Below are 12,163 nucleotides of genomic sequence, written 5' to 3'. Positions count from 1 at the left end.
AAAAAAAATGTAACATACACTGTCTTGGTTTCATCTAGAAGATAAATTGCCCATCTCTATGCAAGTTATTTGGAGAAATGTGTGTTTGCCTTTCCAGATGCCACTTTGTTCCTTTCTGGTGACTTAAAATTCTTAAAATTCTTAAAATTCAAAATTTAAGAAGCTACTAAGAACATGTGTGTGTGTATAAATATATATATCCTTGACTATGTCTGCATCTCCATTCTTACACAGCTCTTACCATTCTTAAATTCACACTTCCCATTCTCTATGCTGAAAATCCATCATGAAAATATTGTCATTCTTTGCTTAGAGTTTTTATTCTTCTGATTTTATTCTTTTAAAAGTAAAGTTGTTATGGTATGAAAATTCTGGGCAAAGAGATATTTGAATGTGTGTGTTTGGATCGGGACACATTATCCAGAAACCAAATATTGCAAAGATTATATCCAGGGCTTGTGGTAGGAAAAACCTTCATCACCAAGGCTTTCAAATGAAGAGAGTGATTGTTACAGGTGTGATTATAAAAATGCTTGTGTTTTATTTATGATGTATAATTCTAGTGTTCTGTATTTAGAATGAGTTAAAAACTATACTCCTGACAGATGCAGGAATTAAGGTATTGAGCTTTGGTTTTCAACAATACGGGCCAGTTCCTACATTCACAGTTCAAGTCTCATGGTACTTCATGGTTTTTTTTTCTGTTTCTGAAACCCATGCACCTGGTAAAAACATTTTATGATTTTTTTAAAAAAATTGCATCACTCAAATACATGGTATTTTGCCTATAAAAAACAAGTTTAATGCTGAATGACTAATATCCTGTAAAATAGAAAGCTTTTTAAATAAAAATGTTTTAATACTTCACAGTGCTTAGATTTAATGCATGTCTCTTGCCTACATCTACTGCAAATATCAACACATACTGTTCATCTCCTTTTTTGTTGTTGTTTTTGTCTATTGCTATTTTATGCATGAGGAAGTTCTTGTTTTCTACTCTGTGCTTGGCTGGCTTTTTCTTTTTTTGTTACTTAGCCCTGCGTTTCTACTGATTGCTTTTTCGCATGCAAATTAAAGAATGTCATGGAAATGAGAGAGCTTGGAAAAAAAAGGATAGATAATGCTGAGTTCCAACTGTCTTTTGTTTGTGTGTAAGTGTGTAAAATATATGACATGGAAATATTTTCAGAGTGGCCTTTGACTTTCCTTCTGGTGTATATTTTTATTTCTCAGTAAAGGAGTGGGCATTTTTCCCATTGGAAAACATGATAAATCTATAAATACTTGTTCATAATAGAGGTGTTGGGCATAAAGGAATTTTGTCTCATCATCCTTTCATGGTGATAAGGAATTATGAACCTGGATGAGTGGCCCAAGCTAAAATTTCAATTCTCTACAACTTTTTGCATGAAACTCTGGCCCCATTGAAATCAATGGCAAAAGTCATTGTCTTCAGTTGGTCTGGGATTTCACTCTTGTTTCTGGTTTATAAATGGATTTTCATGTTTCTTTACAAATATCTCAGCAGGTAGTCAAAGGTTTCAAGGCTATCTACAGTTCTATTTAAAAGAGAATGTGATGAATGTGTTAAAAACCCCCTAAAATTAAACCCGTGCTTATCTTTATATAAAACATGAGCTTAAATGGTTGAATTTAGAAATGTGAATTAGCATTTGACAGAAAATATTGTCCTAACCAAATGTCAAGACTTTTATTAACCACCTTATTGCATCAAATGCAAGAGGTAATTTGGCAGTTCTTGTCTCCACTATTCCTAATAACAGCAACAGGAAAAGACAATTAAATGGAGTGAATAACTACAGTCTATGGCGGGGTATGCTTTTAGTAAACAAGCTTTGATTCTTCATTTAAAAACAATAAAGCACTGGGCACTCTCTGCTTCTTGTGCTAGATGTTTCTAATAGCCATACCCCCAAGGGAAGGCTTTGCTGTAATGTTTGAAAAACTTAATGAAAAATGGGTTGTTATAAACTAAGATTTCCCTCCCTGAAAATGTTTTTCTTGAGACGTCCGTGGGAATTTAATATTCACTGTTTTTTTTTCCTCAGTCTTGTATATTCTTGAATTGTCTTTTTTCCTCCATTTTCTCCGTTCTTAATCCTAGGTCCCCTTACAAAGAAACAGACAGATGATTTAGGTGATAATGACGGTGCTGAAGATGAAGGTATTTTTTGCCGCCAAACTGATTTGCATGACAAGGATCCCTGAAAATCTTTTTTCTCCCCTCTTTTTTTGACTTCTTGTCTTCTTTTGAAGAGTTTTTTTGTTTTTTTTAATTCCCATTTTTGATGTGTTTTGTCTTCTTGCTTGTTGTTATACATATATATTTTTAATTTTTTAAAAGAAAGAATGTTGTTAAGTTCTACGTTTTGATACAAAACAGTAACAATATTTAAAAAGGAGGGTTTTTGTTTTCTTGAAATGGACTTTTGATATGTTGCATCCCACCTTTTGACTGAATTTTGTCCATACTATTTAAACTAACACTCTTTTAAAGTTTCTCTGTACACCTTTTTGCATGTTTTCTAACCCTATGTATTTCACCAAGTACAAAGATGTTTCTTTTTTTTTTCACTGACTGATCTCAGTTCGATAAACATAGAAAATATTGTGTTTATAAAAGGAAAAATTCAGAAAAGTCTTTAAAAGTGTCTCTTAAGCAACTGAACTTCCCCAAATGCCAATCCATTTGCATTTAGGCTGCAATGAAAAAATATAAATATATTAAATTAATATAATAAAGTGCCACTTCCCTCCAGAAGGGAGGCAGCACTGCCTGTTGGTGAAGCTCTTGGAGCTAAACTAAAACTAGAACAATTTAATCTCTTCTGCTTTCTGCAAGCATACAAAGATGCTGATCTACTTGAGCTGACCCTTAGAAAACCCTATTACCAAGTAAAATCAAAAGTTTGAAATGTCAAGCATATTATTCTGTTCATAAATTATGTCTGTTGATCATGAAGCTATGCAGATTTGATATTTTTTCAGGGCTATGAAAATGGTAACAAGGGGCTCTTTTCCTGAGCAGTCTCATCCCTTCAAGTAGATGTGCTCCAGAGTTCTGAATCTTAAACACACACTTGGTATGGTTTATGGCCAGTGAGTAAAACAAATTACCATGTAGGACTGGTAGAGCTGCTGCCAGCTTCTCTCTTCATATTTGGGGTGGCAAGGGGAAGTTGGTCAGATCCTAAGATTAAGCTTCACTTGTAGACTGAAAGGCTCTTTACTAGAAAGTTTTTCATGGCAGATAACATCAACTACTTAACTTAAACAGGAGCACAGAGTCTTTCCAGAAAATATTAAGGAAGGCAAATTTGAGCATTTAACTTACACAATAATTGAACAGAGATTTTGTCATAATTTTATGACTGATTTATGATCCTCTACTGGATCTGTATGTTAAGCATATGAATGAAAGCCCACCAACTGGGCTAAAATTTGCAAGATTTGATGATTTTGATAAATTGGAAATCTCCTTTGAAAGCTTTCCTGTGGTGGTTTAAGCCAGCAGGCAGCTAAACAGCACAGAGCCAGTCACTTACTCCTCCATGGGGGAGAGAACTGGGGAAGGAAATATAAAATCATTAATTGAGATAAGGACAGTTTAATATGAATGAAATAATAGCAATAACCATGATAAAACAATGAGGACATGCCAGACATGTGGTGCACAGAGCAGTTGCTCACAGCCCCTGGTTAAGATGTTCAGCAGCTCCTGAGCAGTGACCCCCAGCCAGCTCCCCCAGGTTACATGCTGAGCATGATGCCACAGGATTTGGAATATCTGGAATTTCCCTTTGGCCTGCTGGGCTCAGCTGTCCTGGCTCTGTCCCCTCCTGACCTCTCAAGCCCCCCCCAGATTACTTGCTGGGGGGGTGAGGAGCTGAAAAGTCCTTTCCTTAGTGTGAGCACTGCTCAGCAACCACTGAATATCAACATTTTTCTCACCCTAAGTGCACAATTTAACTCTATCCCAGCTGAAATCAGGCCACGTGTTATTCAGAGATAATTATGACAATTCAGATCCTCCTAGCTTTATGAAGTCAGGACATTTGTACATGAATCCATGACAGAATATTGCAAGGGACTTTCTTATGAAATCTCAAAGATCTGTGGTAGTGAATTAGCCATTACAAAATTTACTCTGTCTTGTTTTAACAATATGTTTTAAGAAACCATTTGAAATTTGGGCTATTCACCCAGTGGGCCTTAATAGCTCTCCTAAATTGCTGTATAATTGCCAAGACAGATGCTAATAACATCAGGTTTGTTGAGTTCTTCTCTGCTTAAAAGAGACTCCTCAGTTTACTGAAACTCAGCAGAGAGTGGTTGCTGTCAGAAAGTGCTTTAGCAGGTAGCTCAGATGAGAGGAGGGATCTCAGTCTGCTGAGAACAAATGTCCATGTCAGGGAAAACCTGTCTCCTGCTCTGACAATTGCAGGAGAGAGAAGAAGGGCTGTGAGAACACAGCAGTCAAACTAGAGGGGGAGAAGCACGTTTACAACACTAATAAATCTCTGTAATTTATAGGACTGGGATTAATTTTCTCTGGCGTGCAAGTGACAGTTTTGTTCTCCTTTCTGTGCCAATAGAAGAGTGCAGGCAGTAATTAGAATTTTACTGCTTCCGAGAGACACAGAGAGACAGGGAAAATTTAAATTTTTATGATCACTAGACACTCAAGACTGCTGGGATGTCTGCTGGCTTGATAGAAACCCTGTTTGCTGAGACCATGCATTCATTTCCCAGTGGAGAAGGAGGATCAGATGTCCTGCATTTCTGTGAACCTGCTCTTTTGTGAAACTCTAGCACCTGTTGCACATGCAGAACCGAAGAGTTCACAAACTTTGTCATTTGTGTTTGGTATGAGCAGCAGGAAAGAGAGAGGCCAAGCAAAGATTTCTGCTAGCCTGTCCTTCAAAGACTTCCCTTTTTGTAGTATGGTAGATTTTAGGCAGTGTAAAATCCTTCAAACAAACAGCTGTGGAAAATATAAAATAAATGCTAAATGATGACAGTGGAGTATTAGGGAGAGTGGGCTGTACATGGTGCAAAACAACTGCTTTCAGATATCCATAGAGTTCATGTTATATAAACAAGGCCCAGTGATTTCTAAAATGCCCAGGATGGTCTCTAGATCAAAAAATCCAGAGATCTCATGTTATTTATTGTATTATATCTTTCTAAAGAAAGATCTTCCATAGCATCTGCTTGTAGCAAACATCTGGAGAGCATTTTGTGTTGTACCACTCAAATATCTGAGTTTGATTAGAGGATTTTCCTTTAAAGCACTGTTCAATAATCCTACTCCCACCAGTTGCTGCATGTCACTACCACAGTGTAGTGATCCAAACCTTGTCAGCACAAGCACTGGAGTCAGCAATCAAACCTGGATCTCTGCTATGTGCTGCAACCAGTAGACCAGGCTTAATTAGATCATTTTTCATTTTTGTTTTCAAAAGACCCAAAGGCAGTGGTGCACATTACCAGCTAATGATCTGCAAATTTGCTGTTTAAAAAATGAAGGTGTTTTCAAATTCTATGAGTGTGAAAAGTCAGAAATCATATAAATGCCTTTTTTCCCCAGTCTGGATGCATTATTCTTTCTGTTTAACCCTTTCATTCCTACACTTATATTGCTTACCTGTTTTCAGTAAATATTGAACAACTTGAGCAGGCAGCAAAACCAAGAGTGGCAAAAGCATTTGCAACCAGTGAGCACTGGGGTTTTCCCTCTTTATAGCAGTGGTGGATTTGCCCATTTGCTGATCTTCAGGTATGCAATATCTAGTGCAGATGCAAAGTTTACCTTCAAATTTCTCAGCAGTTACACAAAGTGTACCTTCCCCAGTCTGGAAACAAAGCTTAAAAAATTAAAATATTTTAATCTTATTGTCTTGTCTTAGTCTTAATTTTGGTCAGATAATAATTTAACTTTAATTTGACAAAAATAAAGCTTAATAAATATCAAAAATCAATTACTCTTATGCACCCTTAGTTCCTACCCACTAAAATCCTAAGCATGACCTAAAATATAGCAACACAAATCATTAACCAGCCAATGTGCTCTGGGATCAGAACTGGACTTCTAAGTAGTGAGTGTTGTATGAAATATCCATGAAGGATTGCTCACAAATGAATTCTCATCCACTGCTCTATCATACACACCTTCCCTGGCACATCAATCTGTAAATCTTAAATCCTTATTTAGTCCCTAGAGCTGTTTGAGCATCTCTCAGCTTTTAATGCATTCAGCCTCACAGAGTCCCCCTGCAGTACAGGAATGCTGTTATTCCATTTTTAGAAAGGAAGAATACAGATGCCAAGTCTGAGGAAGGCAGACACCATGTCTGCTGCTGAGAGCACATGCCTCAGAAGTGGGGTCTGCACTGCAGTTGATGGATGCTTCTGCTCTTCCCTCCTCCCTTTCAGTTTCTCCTGTGGAAAAGGAGACAGATTAGGAACAGATGCTGCTGTTTGCTCACAGGCTGTAACTGTGATGATTCTCATAATTTAGTCTGGTCCTCTGTCTTGTATGGGCTATTGGACTTGCTTGACAGAAGGAAGTTCTTGGTACAGAGCATGTTTTAAATCAAAAAAGCCAGAAACCAACTCAAATTTTAAGTTGCTAATGATGCACAATTCATTTCCAAATCCCCTCTTATGCTTAACAGCCTGCAGTGCCATTGGAGTGAAGGAGCACATTGCAGAGCTGAGGCTCCCCACAGCCCCCATCACTCCATTGGTACTGAAATACTCTGGGGTGCCAAGTTTGGCTTTTCATCTGCCTTCAGCTGTCAGGGTAAGAAAGAGGGGGAGCAGCAAGCACTCTCTGTCTGGCACTGGCTGCACCTTTTCAGACTTGGGAGATCAGCAAACAGCAGAACACATTTGTCTGCCCTGCAAAGCAACCACATGCTCCAGCCTTGATTAAAACCTTCAGTGAGAGCCAGCCAGGCTGGGGGAGCACAGCTCTGACCACGTTGGCTGAGCTTGCTGACTGATGCACATAGCCAAATCCATGATTCCTGTTCCTCCTGTCACCCATTCATGATAGCTCCATGATTTCCTCTCCAGAGTACAGCTTCCAATGCCACTTGCACATTAAATTGTGCTGATTATATTTTCCCTTTACACACAGGCACTCTGTTCAAATTGTGTCAGATTTTTGTGGTGATGTTATTAATACTTGAAAACATGCATGATAAAATTCTGACAGACCTTTAATTTAAGTACCTCTTTAGGGCTTCATTTTACTTTCAGCACTGCCAAGCATTGCTTGTAAAGTGGAGAGTCTGTCAGCTTTTGCATTTCTAACCATCATCCTTTAATAATTTAAAATGACTGCTTACCTGGCTATTGAGGTCCTACTCTAATAGGAATCTGCTCCAGATGTTTACCAGTAAAAGCTTTGGCCTTTTTCATGCTAGGATAACATTCGTATAGTCCTCCATCAGGATCTCAAATAATTTTCAGGTTGAAGTAGTTAAGGGTTTGAGAGTGCACAAAATGATCCCCTGGTTTGACAGGTAGGACAACAAACAAAGGGAGAGAATTCTATTTGTCTAAAGCCTGATGGTTGCAGGCTGTATTTTAAAATAGAAAACATATCCGAAACTCCTCACAGAAGCTCAATAATTACTTTAATAATCTCAGGATATCTAGTTTTATATCTTATTTTAAAAATGTGGCATTAATGGATGACTGCATATTAGGACTAAGTGCACTAGTTTATTAAGTGTTAGTGCATCTATAAGGCATCTGATGGATCCAAACTGAAAGGTCAAATGCTATTAAAAGGATTAAAAATTATTAAGAGTAGCAATGATTGGTACCATGGTCTACTTAAATATTTTTACAAAAGCTTATGGAAGAGTTATACACATATCCACATATCCATATAACATCCTATGGAGGGCACACACAGGTTTTGCACTAACCAATCTGGAAGTTTTCCACTGTTCTAGTGCTGTTTCATGTTCAAAACCCAAGATTTACTTAGCAATCTGCATCAAGCTGTTACAATTTTTTATGCCATCTAGAAAAGCAATGCCTGTGACATCGGTGCTAAAGTAATTATCTTTTTCTGTGAAGTTGTCCCAAGGTAGGCTTTTTTTCCTTCCCCATTTTTGTTGTTCCCCGCAAATTATGCTTGTTAAGTCACGTGGGCAATTCACAGCAGTTTTGAATGACTGAAGCTATAATTATGTTTTGTTATATATGACAATTGTGACTGATATTCACAGTCAGACCTGGTTCCCTGTTGTGTAATATAACAAACATAGAATAAAAGTCAGCCCCATTCCTAAATTGTCTGTAACGCAATTAAGATGAGACATAAAAAGTAGATGCAACAAACATCAGAAAGGTACAGAAGAGAATGAATAATAGAAATAATTACAAGAAAGTTAATGTATATGTAATATAAATAAGGTTATTCTCTGCTGTACAGTAAGATCTACTTAGATGTTTTATGAACTAGCAATTTAAAGCCAAACAAATCATAGCACTCAAAAATTATCTTGTGTGTGACTGAAACCAGAACTGAGTTGAATTTGAAAAGGATTTTTAACAGTGCTATCCTTGCATATGTCTTTGGAAAGATTAATGTGTCTGTTTTTAATTATAGCAACACTTAATAAAAAGCAAAAAAAGTGCAGAATAAAACTAAATTAAATCAGTATATAAATCTACCCTTGGCAGAAATGCCACATTTACACCTAAAGTCTTCAGGTTCAGAATGAGCTACAAACACAAATAACTATTAATCTGCATCCATGAATAACTATTAATCTGCATATGAAAAGGTAACTACAGTGTCCTGAGATCACTCCAGCACATGCATAAATAGGACTGACACCAGCCTGAAGGAAAAAAAAGAAGGATGTATCATTTAGGGTCAGGTTTTGAAAAGTACCTGAGCACCAAAAATATCAATTATTTACTTTATTGAGCTGGACAGTTCAATAATCACTTTTGAAAAGTGCATCTTTCTGCCACTTTTGTACCAATACACAAAAGTGTTCTCCTCACAGAGTTTTGTCTTAATTCTTCCTCCAGTTTAGTTTTAAAGGATGAGAGTTTTCATGGAGGAACATTTTAAGGAATCAATTCTTGATTACAGTCTGATTTTTTTGCTCTCTTCCTTCAATCTTATCATTTAATAGCCTCAGTTTCTAATAACACATGTACTTAAACAACACTCTCCCAGCTGAATTATTTGCACTTTCCAAATCTTCCTGGCTGTAAGTGCAATGGATGAAACCCCTGACCAAAATGCAGTGATCTTTCTTTTTCCCATGAGGAGCTCCAGAGCTTTGGATAATCCATAGCCCAAAGTGCCACCAGCCTCAGCTGAGTGCTGCACACCCTGGCTGGTGTCTCCAGCACTAGGTCACTGCCCAAGACACTCAGATGCAGTTTTCCTTTTTCCCATAAGAGGGATTCCTCTTATGGCTGCTGGCTTTGGCAAAGCAGCACGAAGGGAATTCATTCTGCACGTCATTGGCTCTGACATGGCACAGAGGCAGAGCTGAAAACTGGCCTCCCCTGATCTATCTGATCTGTAATCTTTACAAGGATATTAGTAGTAGAAAATAACAGTATTGTAGAGACAGAAATTACTCAAAGAATAACTTCCTTATTTATGAGATTTTTATTCATGAATATGTGCTTCCTTTCTCAGATAAAGGACACTCATTCTTTTCTAAATATTCCATTATTATTTTCCAGATATACAGGCCAGTGATACCAACATTTCATTGCTGTTCACAGTTGGTGCTCTGTAATTCTATGTAATTTTAATTAAAAAAGAATTCCGAGACAGTTTCCCCCTGTGTTACCATCAAGCATACAATTAACTGTGTACAATTTCTGCTGGGAACAGTCACACAGTGATTTCAGATTAATAATTTATTATTGCTTCCATGTTTGTATAAAAAAAATAAAAGGCAGCATAGACTAAGAACAAAGCATCTACTAGAAACAGCATATGAATTTGGAAAGAATTTTTCTTCAGTGCAGATTTTAAACCTGAGAAGCCCATAACTCCATCCTATAGACAGTGAAGATAAATAATCTCTGTATCTTTACACTCTGAAAGTTATATGTTGGAAAGCCCTCACTAAAAGCACAATCAAGGAGAGCAATACAAACAATTTCAGGTACAACCTTTCATCATCTTTTGGTCTTGAATAAGTGATTGTTCTACTACTTCCAATATTGAAGATCCAATTTCTGATCTTGACTGTTCTGGCATTTTCTTCAAATCAGAATCAATATCAAAGTAATAGTAGCAGTTGGCTTTTTATAAACAGGAACATCTGTGCTGCTGGTTTTCAGCTGATTCCAAAAGCAGGGATTTTAGTGGAGCTGCCCCCACCTGCTCCTTACAGCGCTTCAGAAACAATTCCAGCAGTTCTGCAGAGAGCTCCCTTGAAAGCTTCTAAACTAAGATCCTCCCAAATCAAAGGGATAAACAATACATCTGAGCTTTCTTCAAGCGCTGAAGGAAGCAATCAGAGAAGTTACTTTGAAACTGTCATGATGACAAAAAAAGTGGTTTTGAATCAGAATGTTCAGAACCATTCATCACTGGGAAATTTTCCTATGCTCTCTTGCTATTGGATTTTTTGATTTTGAGGGACTATTATGGCATATTATGATTTGGGTGGGGGAAGAGACTCAGGCAGCCAGTAAATCAGAACAAAATTCAATTTAATCAGATGTAAGGGTTTAAATTTACACCTAAGCTGATTTATTTCCTGTCCAACAGAAAATCCTTAACTTTTAAAAACATATCAGCCCATACTAACTGTACTCAGGAACAATTCTCCTCAAGAGGAGTAACACTGTTCATATATTCAAAATTTTATTCTGAGTAGATGAATCTGTTTGCAAATAGGACTGTTTGAGGGTGGAGGGATACCTAAATCCAAACTCAAAACAGAATGACAATATCTAATTTTGTTGTCGGAGAACTTCTAACATTTTAAAACCATTCCCTGCCTTTGATGTCAGTTTTCAGAGTCTTGCAATTTTTTTTGAAAGCAGGGTAGGGATTTTTTAGTACTGTTTCAGACAGTTATTTTTTCAACTATTCAGTCCTTTTCATGATTTAGGGAACTAAGAACTACCCATGCATCTTGAACTTCAGGCTACCCTGAAGTTATCCATAATCTTAATTTAAGTGCTAAATGCTTAACAATATTCAAGTACTTTTTGAACTCAAACTTCAGACCCATCCAAAGACAGCTGTTTGTACCCCTTTAGAAATCAGTGGACTGGGAATAACCAATACTTTTATGTATGAGCAGAAATCGTTTTTGTCTTAATATGTTGGACTTCCCTTAGCTAAAAGAATAGAAAGTTGCACTGAACTTTCAGAAGTGTTCAGCCAAAATGAGCTCACTCTTATGTTAGTAGGCATTACCTAGAAGACACCAAATTCAGCAGGGTCAGAGCGATGCCTCACTGCATTTGAGCAAACATGTTACCATTTTCAGTTCCTTTCTGCTTTTCAGAGTGTTTCAAAAACAGGAGGTTTCATTACGAGCAAGCCACAAAGGAGCACTCGTGCCCACCTGCCCATTTCCTTATGTAAAAGATGTTGCTTGAGAAACACTTGGAGAAAACATAACCTCACTAAAAAAAAAAAAAAAAAAAAAAAAAAAAATTAAAAAAAAATTAAAATATTGCATGTATCTTCTTTGGTGCTTTCTTGAGATAAAATGTGTCTTAATATTTTTTCCAGACATTCGGGACAGTGGGGGACCTAAGCCTGTGATGGTGTATATTCACGGAGGGTCCTACATGGAAGGCACTGGAAATTTATATGATGGCAGTGTTCTAGCAAGTTATGGGAATGTGATAGTCATCACAGTCAACTATCGCCTTGGGGTACTTGGTAAGAAGCTTTCAGCTTTCCACTAATCCCTGCTATCTGCAATGCAATTCATATTATCTGTGAGAATGTACTTTTAAAAAAAAGCAGAAGAGAGACAAGGAGTATTTTTAAATTTTCTTTGTCAAATATAAGGTTTGTATTCTGGGGATAAGATATAAAGACATTGCAGGTATTTTCTGGAAGAGCCTGCTGGAAGAGCATGCTGCATGAAACAGGTATTCCCATTGCTGAGCT

General features: G+C 37.1%; 1 protein-coding gene across 10 annotated transcripts in view; it reads left to right on the top strand.

Annotated features, from left to right (window-relative positions):
- Nucleotides 1–12,163, top strand: part of NLGN1 (neuroligin 1) — a 380,357-nt gene that overhangs the window by 175,657 nt on the left and 192,537 nt on the right. For 7 of the 10 annotated variants that reach the window (XM_085588010.1, XM_085588008.1, XM_085588009.1 and 4 more), the window contains 2 exons: nucleotides 2,126–2,185; nucleotides 11,777–11,929. The exons of 1 other annotated variant lie outside the window; for it this stretch is intronic. In XM_085588010.1, coding sequence (XP_085444136.1) covers nucleotides 2,126–2,185; nucleotides 11,777–11,929 — 213 coding nt within the window. The remainder of the gene's footprint in view (nucleotides 1–2,125; nucleotides 2,186–11,776; nucleotides 11,930–12,163) is intronic. 2 more of the 10 variants (XM_077785735.2, XM_077785734.2) reach the window with 1 other exon arrangement.

This window comes from Lonchura striata, chromosome 9 (genome assembly GCF_050655825.1).
Source record: "Lonchura striata isolate lonStrDom1 chromosome 9, ASM5065582v1, whole genome shotgun sequence".
Taxonomy (NCBI): domain Eukaryota; kingdom Metazoa; phylum Chordata; class Aves; order Passeriformes; family Estrildidae; genus Lonchura; species Lonchura striata.
Note: the sequence above shows the minus strand (reverse complement) of the source record. Positions and strands in the feature narration are given on the sequence as shown.